General features: G+C 35.8%; 1 protein-coding gene across 4 annotated transcripts in view; it reads right to left on the reverse strand.

Annotated features, from left to right (window-relative positions):
• The window catches only part of LGR5 (leucine rich repeat containing G protein-coupled receptor 5), a 94,615-nt gene that overhangs the window by 48,525 nt on the left and 24,073 nt on the right, over positions 1-22,017 (reverse strand). For all 4 annotated transcript variants that reach the window (XM_085320490.1, XM_085320489.1, XM_085320488.1 and 1 more), the window contains exon 2: positions 8,972-9,043. In XM_085320490.1, coding sequence (XP_085176616.1) covers positions 8,972-9,043 — 72 coding nt within the window. The remainder of the gene's footprint in view (positions 1-8,971; positions 9,044-22,017) is intronic.

Raw genomic sequence — 22,017 nt, forward strand, 5'->3', positions numbered from 1 at the left:
TTTTTTTTTTTTTTTCATGTTAAGCTACTTGAGGGAAACTGCCCAGCACTTACTTTTACTGAACTTTGGATGGACTTTGAGTAGTGATTTCAGTCTGGGTGGGTAAATATCCCCTTCCCTGAACCGACAAGGATGGACATATTATCTGTCTCTACGCTCCAGCATTTAGTTAATGATTTCTGAGAGCGGGAATGAACTAGCTTGTTCTTGTGCTTACATAACTAAATGGTGGGCCTCTATCGTGTGGACAAGCTTTGAATTTCAAATTTTAGAAATTATTTATACTTCTTGCATTTCTGAGATTTATTATTGAAGGAATATTATAGTAAATAAATTCAGGTTCTGATCTATCACTTCTCTTTAATGAGAAGTTTAAGTATATAGTATTCCTGATTTTTTATTTTTGGAGCCACATTAATTTAGGACTAGATTTCACCTATATTGCCTTTTTAATCTTGCAAATTAAGATCCAATTCAATGAAGGCTGGAGGAGTTTATGGGGAAGGGTCACCATGCTTCCCTCAGTACCCGGTAGTTGCCACTGATGTTGAGAAGATACAGGGAAAAGCTTGGCTTAAGCACATGCTAAGTTTTTGTACTACTGCACATTTCTTTCTAAAAGATATAAATAAGCAAGCTGACAGAAAAGCATGTTCTCTCTATTCTTTCAAATGGAAGCAGTTCATAAGATATGTTTCAATACTCTAGCTTGACTGGCAATCTCAGTATTGGAATAGCTGCAGTGCCACAAGTCAGATTCATGGCTTATTGTTAGAGCTAAGAGAAAAGGTTTGTTTGGTGTCTCCTTTGAATAGTCCTCATTTGTCCATCCTTTTTATGCATTTTGACCTCTCCTGCAGAGTCACAGTTCTGAGAAATGGTGCCTTTCTGAACAGAAACTGAATGTGCAAAATGCCTGACACAGCAAGAAAGACCTACTAATTGGGACAGGTCTGCTACTATGTGGTACTAATCTTGCTGAATTTGGTGCTAGAACATTAGGAATATTCAATAAAATTTGTATAAATGTGGGTTGTTTTTTTTAATGCCTCAGGTAAAGCTAATATATAGATAATTCTGTTTTGTAACTTAAAAATTCTTTCCTGAAGGCTTGATCCTTCCCTCCACCCGCCATAATAGTTCTGAATAACTCAAAAAGATATGTTGTTAAATCTTGGTCCCACTGATCTCTGTGCAGAAAACTGTGTTGACACCAGTAGAGTCAGGATTCATATCTACATCATATCTCAGCATTGTATCTGCCAATAATTTATCTCTTCTCCCAGCAGTAATTCCATTAGTATTAGTACCAATACTGTAACTATTATCATCTCCATTTCTAATAAAGGAAACAGCAATTTGTGGAGGAACAAAGCGGAAATKTAACAGGAAAAAATACACAATTTTTTTCTTCTAAAATAACTTGTATTAGGCACAAAAAATTGCATCTGCACAAGGAAGAATTACTGATCTTGAATCTTTTGCTTCARTTTTGTTTCCTGTCAAACTTACTAGAGATACACACACACATACACATATATTTAAACTATATGAATATATAGCCAATATATAATCTGTATATCATAATTTTCTTCAGTTTACACACTCATACAGAAATAGGTAACACAAAATGTTCTTGCTTCTTATATTAAAATAATTCTGACAACATGGGTACTCATCAAGCACTTACCTAAAACTCAACTTGAGATAAGTGATCTAGTATTTATTAGTGGTTATTCTTGGCCTACTCCATAGGCCCAAGACATACATATGAATTAATGCATGATTAATTACCGTGCAATTAATTAATTAATGGATGATATCAACATACATCTTTCAAACTGTTTTTGAGGAATTACTTTTTCAGACTAGGAATTTAAATGTTATTCTGGTTTTAATTATCTTTTTATATTTCAATCTGTCATGTTAATTAAAAGTGTAATCATTATAGAAATAAGAAATGCAAATCAAATGAAACATTAAAAATTCTGATTATTGGAGAGATCAAAGAAGAAAATTTTAAAAATATGCTTTTTTAAAAAAAAAGAGGGGCGTGTGCAAGCCATAATTTTGTTATATATTATATTTATTGCTACTTACAGTTTAGTTAGAAATTCAAATATAGTACCGTCTGCTCTTGCTTTAGGGCCCAATTGCCTTTTAAAATGCATGTGCCAAATTCTTAAAGGGTATAAACTGGAATAACTCCAACTGACCTCAAGCAGTTGGATTGAAAGTGTGTGTTTGATCTTGAGCTAGCTTTGATAAAAACAGATCATAGATTTYTGTCAGTTAAGGATGTGGTCTAAAATGTACTATTTCTATCTCCACTTATAAAAGGGAGAAACTCACTCTGCTCCTGGCATGATAAGATGATCTGGCAACTACCAAAGAACACTGATCTCTTGTTTTCTGAAGCTCTCCAAGGCCAGCTCTAAGAAAAAAACGTTTTGCTTTTAGTACTGTAGAAGMCAGGACCTTTCTAGAGGCCTCTAACAGTGGCCTTTTGCTAAACATGCAGCTGTGTACCTGCTTTCTGACTGAAAGCAAAGTGAACTGCTAGGAGATACTCCAGTGTTAGGCAGGAAATCTCATGCTGATTTCCAGGAGTGGATTCCAAAGACTCAACCAGTAAAAAGAAGTAACTTTATTTCCACATTTGATGAGTGCTCTCACAAATCACTAGTCCCAGAATAATCTTAGATTTGTTAAAATGTCTTAATGTGTGTTTAAGCCTTACAGCCAGATGGAACAACGAATGTTAGATCATATTGCTTACATTTCCTAGGCTGGGCCTTCCAAGTGTCACTTCTGATAATGGTTTTGGTTCCATGCTAGTAGCGCCAGTGTCACCAGAAAGGGTGAGGACAAATAATAACCATCACTGATAACAGAAGTTGGCTAGTGTACTGCAATACGATATCCCATGATCGAACTATCAGTAATGAAAAATTTGTCAATTGTTTGTCATTCTTGTGCAATGGGTAACGGACAAAAATAGTACAGATCCAAGTTCTGAGTTATTATTCTTCCTTGAGTAGTAAAATAGAGCAATACCAAAGAATTACTGGAGAGATTAGTGCTACTCCTGTTTGGAAATTCAAAAAAACAACTTCGAGAGAAGAAGTCATTTTCCTGTGCTTATGAATTAGATATGAATGTGATACTGGATTAATTTGTTATTTCTAATTCTGAGCAAGTGAAAAATAGAACAGTATAGGTATCAGAAATGTCCATCTATCACTGCACTGAAATCAAGCAGTCTGCAAACAGGCTTAACTTCAATTGACAGAGAAGGAAATTCTGCATAGTTGCTATAGCAGTGCATGCTGAATGTACATGACTTAAATTAAAATCCTGCCTCAGGATCTATGGATATATAACATATTTAATAAAGTATTGTTTCATCTTAGTTTAATTAAGTATAATTTCACTATCTATATTGATCGCAACACATCACAAGCTCTTCCTATGCCTTTATTTGATATTGCAAAATAGTTCCTAATGAATATTGCTAGATAATAAATTACAAGATCCAGAAAGCATTTAAAAGCTACAAGCTGAAAATATACTTTTAACATACACACAGTAAGATTAAAGCAGCAGTACTGACAGAATTTCTTGGATATTCTMTTAGAATCTTTCTTGTTTTTACTTGCATATCTCACTGTTTTCACTTAGCTTTTACCTTTCCTTTCCCCTCATCCTGTCCCCCTCTGCCCACAGGTGTACAGCAGTTCCAGTGTCCAGGTTGCTCCCTGCAATTTGCAATTCTTTTCAAGAAGAATTGTCTGTTTATGCTACAAGACATGCAAGCTGCTTTAATTTAGTAAGACATTTACTCCACTGTTTCTCTTTTTTTATTTTGGTCCTCGTCATTATTCATAACACAACAAAAAGGGCAGTTTGGAGACTGCAAGTCTGGCTCATCCACATGGAAGAATTCTTTATTATTACTCAGTTTAGTGGTGTAAAAATGACAGTAATATAGGCAGTTATAGTTCCAAAACCATCAGGGCCCTTTTCTCGTGAATGAAAAGGTTACAAATGGYTATCTTGTACAGTAGGAATCTGCTGCAGTCGAGTTTTTTTTTTTCCTAGTAAATCAAACTGACAGTGTAGGCAAAGACTAGGGGAGAAAACTACCATAATTCCTGCCAATTGATTAAATGGATAAATATCTTCTCATTGTTTTTACTGAAGTATGGTTAACTTCAAAATGACTGGTGCACTTCCCTCAGCAAGGATTTTCAGTGCCTCTCTGTCTGTAGAAAAACAAAGTTGCAGAGCCACAGCCTGGAGTTATCAACAAGTCTGTCTTACAGCAAAGGAATTTATGATGTGTCGTTGGCTGTTTGCCTGGATGGTGACAGATATGTCTCATTGATAAACACCACATACTAAATACAGTGGTATATTATGACCAGTTCACATCTACATGTATGAATGTATGAAGTGAACAAATCAATTTCACAACTTATGTGAAGAAATCGAACTCACAACTTATGCTTCAGATTGCATGCTGCACTGGAATTGCATATGGTACCATAAGTCATTTAACAATAACAGTTCTTGAAACATTAGCTGAGRGAAGTGGCAGAAGCCAATTTCCATCACAAATAGTCCAGTAAAATCTGTTGTGCAAAAACTATAAAACTGATACTTAAGTAAGATCAGGAGGTCTGCGTACACAGTTTGAGACCACTAGTTGATACTTGCTTCTTTAAAAAWTTTTTTTTGTGTGCTTGATAGTTGCAGGGCTTTTTTTTTTATTATTTTTTCTTGTTTGCTTTGGACACTTCCAAGCCTATGCAGATTAATATTTGGGAAARATTCTGATACTTAAGCATCCTGTCCAATGCATGCTTACATAAATTAAGATTCTCCACTCTCTCCAGTACATTTTGGATAATGGCTGCAGCATTTTCATGTTTTCTGCTGAGTTGTATAATAGTAAAAAATGTAGACTCAGTTTTCAGTGCTAGCCACAATATGCCTGTATCTGCAAAAAAAATTTTGCATAACTCAAGGAGCTAATGCTCTCAGTTTTCAAAGGCATAAATGATGCAAGAGATCACTCCCACTCAAAGTCAGTGGGGAAAATAACACCTAACATGCATTAGTATCTTTGAAAACCTCTTTGTAGAAAGAAAGAGCAAACAGAAAGAGAGGTAAAGGGAAAACAATAAATAAGAACAGGTGGAAATGGATTGTACCTGGTAATTTAGGACTTAATTTTCACATATGCAGCRGCCTTTTGACCACTTTTGAAGTGTGAAGGGATTTCTATACAAATGATGGTGAGGCTCACATAATATGTCTCTGCTTTGTATTGTATCTGTAACTCTGCACTTCAGGATTGTAATAAAATGCAGTTTTAAATGCACTTCTGCATGAGTAACTGCTGTAATAATACAGTAGGCAATCTGAAAAACTTTGGACATACATGTAAGCCTTTTGAAGGTTTTCTAATAGCATGGGTCTCAGTAAACTTTCCTGCACCTGTATGTAGGATGCAATTAAGTTTAGGGTGTATTTGTTACCTGATTTTGTAAAATGGATGTTAATTGAAATTGTCTTATTCTGCAGGTTAAAAAAAATGTAATAATGTTTAACTTTTGTACTTATTATTACTTTTTGTAATAATGTTTAGCTTTTAAGAGTGTTGGTCTAGGTAATTCATTATACTTAAAAAAACCCTTTTTAATGCATTACTCTAATTTATTGCTCTATTAATATGGGCATTCTAAACATATTGTAAAATAACACACCTCTAGAAAAACTCTACATGAGGTTGAATCCTGGACCCAGTCATACTGATAAATATCTGCAGAGTTATTTTGAATTTATAATGAAGAATTTGACTTAATGCTATTGTACAAGTTCATGCAGAGCAACTTTCTGATAATCAAGCTCCCAAAGAGTTTTTTTTTTCTTGCTGTGAGTTCCATCATATTCATTTTAAGAGAAAATTAAGCCTGAAAGGCCTATCACTTTCAGAAAAAAAAAAAATCTTCCTCAAAACTAAACTTGCTAGAAGCTAGAATAGCTCAATTTTCAAAGCACCATAATGTTTTTCAATGCTTCTAGAGGAAGACACACTTCAGAAATACAGCAGTTTAAAGCAGTCATATTTCAGTGACCAAAGTCTTTGGTTAAGGATAAAGYCCAGACATGATCATCGGGATTGCAAGAATAGTGCTTGCAGAGGTTTAGAAATGTGGCTGGAATAGTGAATTGAATTCAGCCTAGAAGGTCTGAGTTGGCTGAAAAGATCTGGCGTTCTTTGGATTCAAAACAAYTAGTTTAACTTTCTTCATAATAAAGTCTTAGTTTTGGGGGTTAACGATGTATCAGTATTGCCAATCCACACATCCAGGCCATAACATCTAAACTGAAATTCAATGGATCAATTTTTTACCTTTACTAGGTTTTGAACCCGGCCTTTAATCAAGTGATTACTAACACCTTATTCAACTTTAAAAAAAGCTATAAATGCATTTTCAGCTCCTACTGTTGTTCTGTTTCAAAGAGCACATGGACATTTCTAAGGCGAATTTTAATTTCATGGAAACATTGCTTTCAGTCTAAAGATCTCACAAAATCTTAYTTTCATGATGTCTGCATTGGCCAAGTTACATTTTACAATACTGTCCTTTAACTAAGCCACATAAACAAAACATAGAGTTCCCAGGTAAGCTGGAAAGAAAGAAAATGTGGTAATACCTGAATGGGCAAAATAATTTTAATATGTACAATCACTGTTCAGAAATGAGCATAAKGAGAGCATAGAAACTACTGTGCCTTGTACAGTCTACTTCAAAACTGAAAAAACAATTCCCTTTCCATCGTCTATAATTTTTCTAATTAATACTAGACTGACTTGTATTATGTAGCTCTGCACACTGAAGAGATTTTTGATACAATGGGTAACCAGTTATCTCACATCTCCAGAGGGTTCACTTTTCTATGCTACCTCTTATTTGAAAAATGAATACAAACTGGAAGAGTTTTAGGAAAAAGCATCAAAAATAATGAGATTGAAATGACTGGCTTGTGTGTAAACAGTGGAGGAGTAGATTCTTTATGTGTAAAATAAAATATGATAATAAATATTTTTGTGGTAGTACCAGCAATGAAGGATTTGAATTACTTTGGAACACAGGGTTGTAAGGATAATGGTTTAATATTAAAGGAGAAAAATRTAGGCTCAGTACAGGAATAAAGTAAGAACATTTTCAGAATTTTCGGACAGAAGTAGACTGCTGAACAGTCTCCCAAGGAGTGACATGTCTCACTAGTCTAAACTTGGACTGTAAGCTGAAAGACTGTAGGTAGCTTGATGCATTAGCAGAATTTCATTCCAGAAAAAGCCTAGACTTCTGCTTTTCTTTTTTTCTTGGATGGCTGGAGAAAAATCATTGGGATAGAAGGTTTTAGGAGTGTTACTACAGTTGACAGGAGATCGGACAAGCAAATATGAACAAGCAAAAATCCTCAGAGTCTTTTTGGTGTCAGTCACTTCACATGCTCTTGATGTTGTCATACTTGGTGTGTAACATCTCTCCTTGTTACATTCCTATCTGTATTAGCTGAAAGTTGTATCAATAGCAAAACAGATGATGATAACCAAATTAAAGAAATAATACATTTTGAATTCAAAATCTGCTAGTAATAAAAATAAGTCCCCCTCCCCCTCAAAAAAAACAGATGAAAAGAGGAAAGAAAGCAGGAAAGGAAAATCTGCTTGCAAATGGGGTGCTGTTCAAAGTCAGTGTCACTACTGCCTACATTTCCAAGATGACTTTGTTCAGATGGTTGGTTGGTTTTTTTTTGGCTTTTTGGTTTGGTTTGTTTGTTTTTGTTTTTCTTAGATGGAAAGATCGGGTGGCAAAATTCAAATAAGTGTTTGTAAGGACATCAAAAGTTGGAAGTGCAATACCCACCTAAACGAGATTAAATTGCCCATTTCATGGCTTAAAACAGACTGTGACTTTGCAAGAAGGGCAGCATCATGACTTTGTGTAACTTATGTGGGTTTTACGGTGTGTTAGTGGCTAAGCTTGCAATAAAAAAGGAGGCCTTTATTTATAAAAGCTTATAAAGCACATGTTTCGTAAGAGGCTGCATGCCTACCCAATTCTTCTAATCAGCTTTTAGAAGTACGCATGCAAATGCAGGTGCCAGCCTTTTCCCAAAGTTCTATGGTGCATCAATTACAGAGTCTCTATCACTCCTCAGGAACCTAAATTTTCTTTTAGGCCTGGGTCATTACAACCAGGGTCACTGCCAAATCCAGGTCTCATGAAAATACAATACTTTTCACTTTTGGTTAGTCACCATCACTTCAAACTAGCATTCCTCTTTTGATGTTGTGTTTGATTAGCTAGTTTTTGCAGCATACTTTTTTCCCCTCAGTGAATGTACTTTATAAGCATAACCAAGCTTTTTGTAGTATTCTGCATTTTATACTCAGCCTTCAAGGATGCTAAATTTAAGAGTAGGGAAACAGTAATTAAAAGTGATTAGGACAAGAAGCCTTGATACTATGAAATGTGGACTCAATTGTCCTTGACATAGGCAGAACCAGGCAGCAGGTTTTGGTTTTGATTATAGCTTTACTTGCAATTTTAATAAACATGAGCCAGTATTCAAACTTTTAATATCCTGCTGCTTAACTATTTCCAAAAAGCAATCCAGCTCTTTTAAACAGCCCTTGTTTAAAAATTTTAATTTGTTTGGCTCTGTCTCTGCTTAGAGAAGTTGTAGCCCCACGGTAACTCTTTCATAAGTTCATTTCCAGAATCACAAGCAATCATTTTTTTCAACTAAGTGTTTCCGCATGTGCCGAAAGTGTCAGGCTGACAGCTTTCCTGCACTGTTTTATCTGGTTCCCACAGTAAGTATGAGAGACAAACACAGGAATGTGCCTAGTGCTGACTATGCCCATCAAGAATACAATGATACTTACAGCTCTTCCAGGAAGCGGAGATTGTGCACGGAGTTTGAGGGCAACTTAGTAATGTTGTTCATACTGAGATCACTGTAGGAGAAAACAGACAGAGACTTAATATGGCATGCAACAACTGTGGTATCCAGCTGTTCATTCCACACATGTTTAAGTACTACATTAACAAAAATTAGTTCCTCTGCCAGAATTGATGAATCATTATCTGGTTAGCACTTTAAACATTCTTCTTTCGTATGAAAATATCTTTGTCAATCCAAATACAGRCTGTTGCATGTTCCTTGTTTCCAAAGATTTTGGAATGTTTTATCATGTTCTGTAAATCAGCTGGCATACTAAACAATCCTTTCATAAACCATCATACTGTATTAAAATGTATTTGTAGTGCAAAGGAAAGCTTCTATAATTTCTTTGTTGATCTAGTACTGTCATGCGTTGTTAGTTCACTGAAGCAGACAAGCAAGAGTGTACAGATAYGAACTATCTGCATCATTCTTTACGTTTCATGAATACGGAAAAATTTTGCTTTTGTTGTACAACCCACTGTGTGGTGCTATTGATGTTCCCTGCATTACAGTAGGTATTCCAAATCAAATCACTTGCATCAAAGAAATGACATATTTTCAAATAATAAACATCTCCTTTTTAGAGTGCTCTTTTTTGCTGTTTCTCAAATTGCATTAAATAAGTGAAATGAACCATAAAACAAGGATGTAATGCGATCCTGTTCTGTAGCACACTTCCTGGTGGGGTTCCACAGTAGTTCCTGGCACAGGAAACAACCAGACATATCACCTCTGTCAGAGCTCATTCAAGCTATTTTTTAGACTGAATTCCACATAGTACCTTTTTACTCTTAAGATGTTTTTTTCACTGGTTACCACTCTTATCTCCATACTCCACAGAACTGACTTGCATTCAGAATAAAACTATAAATAGACTGCATAATAAAATTTCGCATGAAAGATACAACTCTCATACAGCTACATGAAAAGTATTACATATGGTTTTAAAATAAAAGTATCACAGACTGGCATATTATATGCAAATATTTTGTGGTCAATTAAAAAATGATTGAAACACACATATTTGTAGTGCTACTCCTATTTTCTTGCTACTTTGGGTGGTATTTGGATAATTTTATTTCTTCCAACTCTTAAGAGCTCCCAAGACAAATAAATTATCTATACTTTGGTGGATAGATGTCCTGTTTTTACTCCATCAAGTTCCTATTACTAATAATCTGTTTCACATTACAGAATATACGTTTTTAGTAAGCATTGTTAATTTTGATGTTTGATCTTCTGCTTAAATTTTAAAATGTGTAACTTAAAAACATACTTCATGCAGATACTGAAATGTGTTAATACTCTACAACAATTATCAAATCACTTCTGTGTAAACTTTGCCTGCATTCACTTCAAAATCAAAGCATAATTTGAGAACTGTGTACTTATTAAATTCATTCTTTACTGTAATACTTATTACCTAATTCTTTCATACAGTTAGAAGGTTATTACCCTTTCACTTTGATAAAGGCTCAAAGGATTTATTTTGGCAAAAGAACAAAAACATGGAATTATTTGGCAAATGAAAAATTTATTCATGTAGTCAATCATATTCTACTGAATATTAAGATACAAATGATATTTTAACAATATCATTTAATTATAGGAATTTCTAAATATATCTTAATGTTTTTTGTAAGCATATTAAATGACATCTCAGACTTAAAAAGCCAGCTGTGGTGTAGCACTGGAGTAATTTRTCTTTGAATAAGCAAATATCTGAAGGTATAAATAGGCATTCTACAAAAACAGCATTAATCAGTACTCTGGATAACCAGGAAAACCTGAAGCCTAACATTACGGCATATTCATTTTTATTAATAGTAGACAGTTCTTGTCTGCTTGTATCAAAAATCCTTTGTCTCCCAACTTCTGAGCCACATCTGGTAACACCTTTCATACGCAATTCACAGAGCAGCCTCTCTCTAACAACTGAAGAGGATCGGGAGAAGGCAGCTAGCTTTCATTATGTGCTTTGATGCACAATAAGGAAATCAACAATACAGGTTTAACATCTATAAACCTCTGAGGTAGATTTACCAGTAGTGAACTCTAGTCTCCTATCCTCCCCTTGGGACTCCATTCATATGGTTAAGTATGTGCTCCACACCACATGCTAGAAGATAACCTCTCTTCYTTCCCAAACTACACTGCAGCAGTTGCTAGTTCTGTTTGAAGGTACCAGCTAGATAATCCCATTCTGTTAGATAGGTTCATTTTTTCAGATTACTCTTTTCTTGTAACATGAAGTGCAATGATATTTGTGTGCAACAAGATTACTGTTACCTATGTATATTTTTTATTATTTTATAGTTTCCTCATAAACACAAATTATCTCCAGATTTGCTCAGTAACATCTGTCCAGATGAGTTTTTAACACACTAGTATCTAATGCACAGGCCACTGAAGTTTACGCTGGCAGTGAGTTATTCTTGCAGGTATATTTGATTAAGAATATAACTGAGACTACTGTAGTGAAAGTTAGTATCTTTTCATTAGGCTGGCTGATAAAGCTGAAAAAAATGAGAAGCTTTGAAATAAAAAAATCAAAAACCTCAGCTTGCAATTGTCTTAATACACAGTATTATTTTCCCCTAGACACTTTATATTGCTGAAACTAGCAAAAGAAGTAATTATTCTGCACTTACAGATTTAGATTCAGAATATTGTTTTGGGTCAGAATCACCATGGATGCATTTCATCCAAATTTGTTCACCGAAGGAACTATGAACTGAGAATAAACGCTATGAAGTTGAGATTAGTTTGTGTGTTTCATTTAGACTAATCCCTGTACATGCCGGTACTACAGCAATATGATTTTTCAACTCTTGCTCATCTTGGTGAGCACTTATTTTTGAGAGAAGTCCCATGAAAGAGAGCTACTCCTGGGGTGATGTTCAGAGATGTGAGAAAAAAAGAGGTAATGCCATACAATCAGTCACTGGATCTCATGTGAACAACACAGCACAACGTTTGGGCTGCTGAGCAGAAATTCTTCATGGTGCTCCAGAGACATATAAAAGCAGGTTTCAGCAAACATGCCAGCCTTTGGACCATATTGCCAAGACATAGCCCCCAGAATGAGATTTATGGCTATTAGCTAGATCAAGCACAGCTAGCAGCCAGAAAGAGCTAGCTGGTGAACTGTAGGCTTACATACTATTACCATTAAAAGCAGTAATAATTGTGGTGGATACACCTCATGTCCTGCACCTGCAATAGTTTCCTTCCCAAAAGTGCTTCAAACAGGTTTTCTGATTTCCTCTTTCAGTGCTAGCCTGTCACAATCAGTAATTTGCTCTTACTAGAAAAGAGGAAAGGTTTAAGGATGGGTTTCACATCCGGAGTAATGTGATGTTGAAACAAATATTAAAATCAAGGTACTAGATCCTTAACTACCCTCAGTGGAACTATTCTGATTTATACCAGGTCCATCCCCCAGTTTTCTTTGTGTGCCTGTGCTTGTATACTCAGCAGAAACAAAACAGCTGAAACTGCAAACATTTCTTGTCAAACTTGGTAGAGTCTTACAAACTACAGTAATAACTACATGTTTTTTTGATAAAAATTCCAATTAAACTTTCAATTATTAAATGATTAAAAGCTTTTAATAGTTGATATAACACACCTACTCCTATATCCCACTATCAAAACACAAGGAAACCCCACTGCAGGAGCTGCACCAGAAGAATACATTACGAGTTTGTAAATTATTCCTAATGTAAACAGACATAGTATCAGACCTACATGTATGAAAATAAAATGTATTGGAAAGGTGATGGGTTACTTTGAAGAGAGGAATGTATCATCTATTGTCCCATCAGCATTCCTGCAGCCCGTTTCCAATTGCTCACTATAAAAGCAACATATCAGCAAATTAAACTTTTATCTTTTCAAAAGATAAAAAGATTTGCTTGAATGACTGCATTGGCAATGCTGCTCATTTAATGATATCTTCATTATTCTCTATGCCAGTCAATCACAAGGCTGTGCCTCTAATGACTTGAGAAAGAAATCCTACATGTGATGAAATCATAAAGCACTTTTATAGCAATTATTTTTTGAAGAACAGTAAATATTGCAAACTGCACCATATCTAGACATATCTTTCTCCTTCTTGTTGGTGACTACATGGACAAATCCTGAGCATCTGCCAGAGTCCAGCAAGGTAAATAACACAACAGTTTCCACCCTGTTGCCCCAATTTTGTTGTCCGTGCATACATACGCTGAAAAAATATCCAGTTACCTTCTGAAAAATGAGTAGTTCATAATGAATTCACAAAAGCCAGTAAAACAAGTGAACTACTTTTTAAAATATAATAGAGGAGTCTGGAGGCCAAGCTACTAACCTGTTATTAGCTGTTATTGCAAGAGATGTTTCAGGGACTATTCACCTTGGAAGATCAGTTTTCCATGGTGTACTCAGACTTTTAAAGGAGAACAAAATTCCAYTGGCGTCCACTAACCCATTCATTTAATCTTAAGCTATACTTCAACTATACTGAATGTTACAAACTTTTCTACCCATCACAGGGCTAATATCAGAGGCAATTAATTTCGTAGCCTATCATTTTTTACAGTTGTGACCTGATTGATTTTTAGCAAATGATCAAGACTTCACCATTACAATTGTTAATTATGTTTCTTCTTGGCCTTCCTTAGCTCAGTATGATGTATAAATGATTATTTTTATATAAGTCTTTGAAAGATAAAGCAATTGCATAGAAGTGCGGACAACAGATTCAATATGCTGAGTTCTTACCAGTTCCTTAACTAAGATCATTTCCTTAATTTATTTATAGCAAAATTTGACACTATGTAGCAATACTATGCTAATATTATAATGAAAAGGGGCTAGAATCAGTATAGCTGTTCCCTTTCTAAGTCCATCTTTTAACACAGAACTCTTGGTTTTGCAATTAGAAGAATTATTTACCAACTCCACTGTATGAGGGAGGAATGTGTTAGCTATTAAGTGCATGTTGTCCATTAATGTAAACGTTTCACTGTGGATATTAAATATAACCTCATCTTCTATGGCTACTTAAAGTAGCTAGATCTTACTTGTCAGTATTATAGTAGTAGATCCTAATTCTTACAACTAAATTCCTATAGCACATTTTCATTGAAGRGTCTTAATACACTAGAAGAATACATGGAAGAATAATTACCATCCTTTTACAGAAGGGAAACTAAGACACCTAATGGTGAAGAGATATGCTCACAGTCAAGCAGCAGATTATAGGCCAAGGAGGAACCAAACACTGAAGGTAATTTGTACAGTTCGCTGTTCATAAGACCATACTGACTGTCCATGGCATTTACAATGCAGTCCTCTAAATTGTGATGTATAAGCTGTCAATAGCTTCACAGAAGAGCTACACAAAACTATATTTTCATTCTAATGGTCCGAGATGATAAGATTTTCCCAAATCAATATGCAAATTGTTAGTAATGTATTTCCATATATTAAAATAAATCCATTCAGAGAAGCACAGCACAGAGAATGAGTATAAATAAACAAGCACTGTAAGCAGTTCCTTATAATTAAATTGTAACGTTTGTTCACACAACTAATTTCAAACTGCATTTGTGGTTCTTTGAAGGAGTCCACAGAAAAACATTAAGACCTTAAAAAACATTAAGATGTGAATTTTCACTTAATGATTAACCTTTAAAGCAGTCTTTTATTTGGAAAAAAACTTCTGAGAAAAAAAAAAGTTGTAGATTTGCAGGAAGAAATAGTAAGGAGAACAAGCTATAATCAACATTACATGTAAGAGGCATTCTCTCTCTGAAGGTRTTCATACTAAATAACAAATGACAATAGCACGGATATTTCTGCACATTCATAATATGAAATGCTTAAGTTAAATATTTTAAATTTTAGTATCTTTTGTAATAGTATTTCTAATGGTAAATTATAAGCAATTGATCCCATTCTATGCTTTTTTATTTTGATATGGGAATGATACAAAGCTAAAATGGGGGGCTTGTTGCTCATTTCTGACAGAAAATTTTTCTTTATTGACTTTGAAGATCATTGTTTCCACAGAGACTCATCACCTTCGTATTAAAACGCACCCTACAAAAGGCAACGAGGCTTTGTAGTTACGTGAGAACAAATCCTACAGAGAGAGTATATGTGCCTGTGCACCTCACTATGAGCTAAAATTTTGCCATGAAGCACCTGGTACTTCCACAGCCTCCCTCCCATTTTCCTTTCCTTCCCTCTGCACATCAGTGGCACTAGATTTCCTGCAGTGCTATTTGGCTACAGAAAATCTAATCTCTGCAACTGTACATAAATACCTGTGGAGAGGATTTGATGCCTTGAATTTAGGGAAGCCTCAGAGGTGATCCACCAAGGTCAGGATGGCTCGGCCTACCCCTCTTGTCTGTTGTTGTGTATCAACACACAACCCATCAGTGAATATTGCATATAAGATCCAGGCAACCTGGCTTGATAGGCCATGGCGGAATTCAGCACAAACTAACAAAATGCTTAGCTGAAATTCTGCACTTCATACCACTTATCAATGGGTTTCTCCAATGTCACAGACAGCAAACTTTGGTTTATTACTGAAGAAACTCTGTAACAGTCATTTTAAATACATACATTATTCCTGAACATAGTAGGCACTACTGTCATATAAACAGCTATCAAAGACTTACTTAAATCTAGACTGCAGAACATTTGTAAAGCAAACACTACATGCATGATTAATCTTTTCAGGAAACAATTTTGCCATTCAATTTATCCAAGACTCCAGCAGAGGGAGCAGGGCAGAGCAAACAATTAGGGTCAAAAAGAAAGCAAAGATCAAAGATCAGATCAAACACACACAGTGCTGAATTAATCTGACAAGGACTTGACATTTTATTTTAGGCACAAAGATTTTGGCTCTCTGTTTTTCTTATGTATCAAATGCATGATGCTCCCTCCATGGAATTATCCATCTGCTTTCAAAGCTGATTCATGACTGYTCACTAGGCATTAAATACTCACTTCGATAAGTAATAATTACCAGGTTAAGTTACAATAACATTCCAGCATGTCAATCATTTACTGTACTTAACTCACATATTTTAAAGCTTAAACAAGGAGAGCAATATTTTATTACATAGAAGCCAGCAGAAGCAATTAAAAGAGCACTGAATGGAATATCTTCTCTTCCCATGCCTACAGACCATATTAGTATTATTTTACTTTATCAGTGATTACTGTTTCTGCTGCAGTAACACAAATAGATTGCACAAGTAGTACATACACTGTTTATCTTGCTTGTATACTGAAGACAATATACAACAGGAAAAATACAAAATTTTATTGCAATTTATGAAGAAGACTAGAATGTTTGTTCTTTTTTCTATCACTACCTGTTTGTCAAGTATTGTTTATCTTATTTTTGATAAAGGTCAGCACAGTTAACTTCAGAAAAAATATATATCAGAAGTGACCAAGTCTGGGAAAAAAACCTTAATCTCTCCTAGTTTCAGAATATGTTCTGCAACTCTAGRTTTTGCTTATTTTTAATATCTCTTTAACACAAAAATGGCAAAAATTTAGGAAAATACATGTTTTTTTCCAAATGAATCTGTGCACTTCTATGTTTAGAATTGGGAGGTCCAATTTCCTTTTCACTCCAGGTTTATAATTTGACCCCCCTGAATTCAATTAAGCTGATCCTAACTTGTGATTATTCATATGAAAAAAGAGGGTCTACAAAGCACAGAATAGTTTGCTTTACAGGATATGACAGCTTGACCATAGCAGAAAAGAAATCAAAACGTATCTGAGTATAGAAAAGGATTCAAAATACAGATCTAAAGCTGTGAAGGACATTTCCTCAACTGAGTGTTGTGGGCCACATAGCTAATTGGGCTCAATACCCAACTGCTTGCCTTGATTTGCCTCAATCATCTTTCACAGCACAAATTTGAAGCACCAAAGAGTAAAGTTTTGACAGCACCTACTGCAAAGGCATTCTAACAGTGATGATGTAAATCAGAAAATCTGGAAGCTCTGTGCAATACACCTGCATTTAGAGCAGGAAATATAAATGCTCCATTGCACAGCAGAGAGATCCCCAAGGTACAGATGAATGAACTAGGTCCAAAGCTGGAAGCTACATTATCGTGTCAGGTGCCCTCAGCATAGCTAATTATCCCAGGTATTGCAGGATGCTGCTCTATGACTATTCCAATTTCACAATTTAGGATCTCTGCTCAGTGTTACTGGGTGTGATGTAATGTTGCAGCTGTTTTATACATAAACTTGGCATTCCTACTATAGTTCACTGTAATGTATAGGCATACCCTTGACTAGGTGAAACTCTGGCCTCTTAAAGGAAATAGCAAAACCTCCATTCGGCAGGGGCAAGAGTTCACCTCTTTGATCCTAACTAACCTTTTTATCTCAGAGGAGTTTGCAGTAAAATTTTGGTTAGCTTCTTAACTATTCCTATTTCATAGATTCCCATTTTCCTATGCATTGGTGCTGTATGATTGGTTTTAGCATGTCGTTTCTGCTTTTATTATAGTTCCGTTGTGTTTTGTTTCATTGAAGAGTAATGTGAGAGTTTCAACAGAGAAAATGATGCTACATTATAAACACTAGAGTTACACTCAGATTTATTCATTTGACCATTTTGGTGTTGTTGCTTACTGAAATAATTCTTTACAGACTTCTCTATTGCATGGACAACCAAACTGAGCCAGAATACTCAGTTTCAGCCAACTCTGCAGCCAAAAGAATTAGTCTTGATCTCCTGCCATCACAACACCGCCCATTCCTTTGTGGTCTAGCAACCTTTTTTAGGATGCTGTTGAACCAGGGTGGGCAACTGATCTGGGTTTAAACAAACCCAGTAAGTTAAAAAAAAAAATCACATCAGTTCCCAGAGTTGGTTCACTGCATTGCTGTTTGTGCCACCACAAGGAAAACTGTAGAGGAGTAATGAATAAAGGAAGTAAAGKAGAACTATTTTGAAACTCAACAGAACTGAAAAGAAACTATTTTGTTTCATTGGCTGCACTGGCTAATAGTAGTGCAGAGTAATCCTTGAACTAGGATACAAATATTCTAAGTCATCTTCAGACATACGTAATTGGGGAATTGTTTTTATATGCACATTTTCATTTTATGCCTGAGGGGGCTTGTTTGCTGAAATGCTATAGGGCCTCCAGATCTGCCAGCTTCTGGCAGATTCTTCACTGACAGATTCAACACAAAACTGCTGCAATAGGAAGCATCGGGAGCTATTTATATTTTGAGTCTCATGAAGAGAAATATACTGTAGCTCTACATATCTCTCTCAGGTAAAATTTTTTTGCTAAAGTGTTCAAAAATCACTTTTATCATGTGATACCTTCACRTTGAAGGGTATAAAATAGTTGGAATATACATAAAACCCAGATCCTTAATCTTACATTAACACAATATATACCTGGTCTGCACTCATTTTGTTTATTACTCAGGCATAATACTGAAATATTCAAGGTAGCTGTAAACAATCCAGCTCTAGGACCAGAATTCAGCCTGGGCTAGTTTGCCACATCAACAACAAATCTCCAGCTCTTGCCTGAGTTGGATAGGGTTGGCATACATTTTCCATGTGGTTATACCATCACAGTCTTCAGGGAACATGGATACGCTCCTTCTAGTATAAATATGCCTTCTCTTCAGATAAATTGTTTCCCTTTCCAATAACTTGAATTACTGGAATCAGAGCTGTACAAGACAATTTCCACCGAGATCAACAGGGCTGTTCAGAAAATACACTAATACTGATTTTGAGTGGAGGTAGTAGACTGATCCAGAACAAATGATCCCTGTTTCCTTCCTTTTATTCACAATGTTTACATAATCCACTCTGGCAACCTCATTATGGGCCAGTGACTCACCACTGCTTGTGACTGCTACAACTATCAATAGAAAATCTCTTCAGGACAGGTAATCAACCAGTACTGTTCAATCAAATCTACTGCTGTGTCTTAGCTTCAGGTTTCAAATATCAGTATTAGGTTTTCCTGGAGATAATATACAGGAATATTRCAAAACATCAGTAACTAAAACAAATGTTTAACAAATGTAAACTTTTGCTGCCAAATCTATTGCACCTGCATGCATATGTGAAATAAGTGTGCTCCCTATACTGCACCTGTCTGATCTGCTTTTTTTGCACATAAACTTTCTAATATTTGTCTTCYTTTCCTTAGCTATTCCAAATGGCATAAAAATGCTGGAAAGAATCAACCTTCAATTTATTTACATGTCTTACAACTTATAACACAGCAAGTCAATGTCAGCAGTAGGAATAGTGCCTGGGGGTAAACACCTGGCTCCACTGACGTTAGTAGCAAAATTTTCAGTGACTCCTATGGAAGTAGGATGTCATCCCACCCCCCTGATCATCTTCAGCCAGGCTCTACTCTATCTACCTAACAGATAGTATTTCACAGTTGTAGAATTCATGCAACAGCAAACCACTCCATTCGGAGTAGTGCATGTGACACAGTTGGGTTCACTGGGAATATTTCTATATACTTTTCCAGCCCTTTCATTTTATTATTTCTAAAATCTGACAAGTTAAAAGAAGAAATGCTATTGGTTTGGATCATAAAAGAGAGGAAGGTGAATGACGAAATCATCATTATGTCTTTTTTTTTAAAGTGAGAAGGTTCAAAAATGTTAGGAATTTAATTCAGTTTTTTTTACTTCCACACTGCTCACTGTTAGAGCTTTTATTTTCTTTTATATTTGCTTGTCATGCTTGCTCCAATTATTTGGATACTTAACTCCCGGTGTTCTGCTACCAAAGCGGTATGCCAGTTCTGTCTGTTTCTCCCTTTTCTTATCCCTCTCTTTTCCATAGCCTTTGTTCAATTTCTGTTTCATATTAGGTTCCGCTTTCTAGTCAGCTCTATCAGGAAAAGGGAAGGATTACTCAGAATAATCTGCATTGCAGTGCTTCGTTCTGAACAAAGATGAATCGACAATTTGGAACTAAAGTTTAGACTCTGTGACACTCCAGGAGATCTCTTCAGGGCCTAATTTGTCTGATGATAGACAAGTAACAAAAATGAATTCAGCGATGCCCACCGCCTCCATGACAGCCATTGCTGAGGACCACTGGTCCCATTTTGCACAAGACTTCACTGACAGTACCTGTCACACACTGCTGATGCTCTGCTCCTCGAAATGGTGACAAAACTGATGCTAGCTCGCAAATGGTGCRGGCAGAAATGAAACACAGGACAGATGTAAAGTCAAGGCAGTCACTAAGCAGAAACATTTCTTTCACAGAGGTGTTACCCTATTTTCCACACTCTACAGAATCCAGTCAGCCTTGTCTGCCCTTCATGGTGAGTTTGGARTTAGTGGGAAGTTGAGTCCTGCTCCATTTCACACTACCTGCATAGTATGTAAGAAACTACCTCAGCACACAGGCTGGCTACATTTTCCTGTCCCATGTGTGGAGCAGCATGAGGATGAGGTGGGTAAAGGGGTCCCCTCTCAGTTATGGTCTTGGCATTCGAGTCAGAATTTGGATCTTGACTTTTTCACATATTTGCAGCAGATTGAAGAGGATGGCGCTGCATAGCTCAACATGCATTAACGTTGCTGGTATTAAAAGCACCACATGAGTGCTTTTTAAGTGGGGATTAGTTTTGATTGAAAAATACAAACTCCAAAGACATTTCCTGAATAAAAAAGACAATATATTCTTGCTGACATGACCAATCCCAGATTTCTGAGGGATCCTTTCCCTGAGCTGTCTGGAGAGTTCTGCTAGTTTTTCATTTGTTAAGTTCTATTAAGCTATTAAGAATTTTCTTCTTAATTCCTACAGATCTGGCAGAGCACAGGACACAAAGCTCGCTTTTTGTCATCCTGATCCTAAATTAAAGCCCCTTTAACAAAAGCATGATGGGATGTTAAGTCTAAAATCTCTTTCTTAACCTAATCTAACTTTTCTAACTTTTTTTAATAGAGGCATGTGGTTTCAAAATAAGACTTTAAATAACCAAAGAAAAAAGAAAAGGCATRGACACAATTCTTAAAATGTCTGTAGAAAAAAAACCCAGAGAATTATTTTAAATAATTAAACTCAAAGCTCAGGTGATTTGTCTTGTCACATGTATTATGTATGAAGCTACTTTTCTTTAAAAGCCAATGTTAAAGAAGGAAATGGCAGCATTGCTAACAAATGCTATAGGGCACAGAGTATTTTCTGGACAACCTTTCAAGTTCAATAAAATTTTCAAATGTGCATTTCACCATTTCCAGCTCCCATATTAAAAATCTATTAGCAGAAAGCCTATTGAAAAGTTGACCATGAGCACAAGAGACTTTTTCTGGAAACAGTTCTATTCAATTCTCATGGGTGAACAAAAGCAGATTGGCAGATTCAGTTATATACAAACGTCTTTGAAAGGAGTCTTCTCCCCCCCCTTTCCCATAGCCACGCGTTTCAGGGCTCTATACGCTGGAGCAAGCCAGTGAAAGATTTGAAGGGGTGCGGAGACCAAGGGCTTCCACTGAGATCCTTCAAAGTCCTAGTCTTCTATAGTGGGAGGATTTCCCTCTAAATCCCTTTCAATAGCATATTGATGGCTTTGAAAGCTTAAATGGCATTTGTCAACCATCAGTAAATCTTTAAAACTGTTTCTGCAAATAGCCCAACTCTGAGTCTCAGCTTTTCCCATTAATCTGTACATAAGGCCACTGAAGACTTTTTCAGAGCCTAGATAATGCCTAGATTAAAAGGTCCATTCAGAAGGGAAAACTTTAGCATTCACCTTGTGTACATAGCCATTTCACCAGTGGTATTCATGGGTTGTTATTTCAACTCTGCATTTGTCCTGCAAACAAGACATTTTGCCACAAAGGCTTGGTAGAGACATTCTTTAGTGAATTACTGAAACCTAGCCCTTCAATTTGTCATGGCTTGTTATTTTTATCAAGTGTAATCAG

The sequence above is a fragment of the Rhea americana genome, unplaced genomic scaffold (assembly GCF_003343005.1).
Source record: "Rhea americana isolate MKP2758 unplaced genomic scaffold, rheAme1 scaffold_64, whole genome shotgun sequence".
Lineage (NCBI taxonomy): Eukaryota > Metazoa > Chordata > Aves > Rheiformes > Rheidae > Rhea > Rhea americana.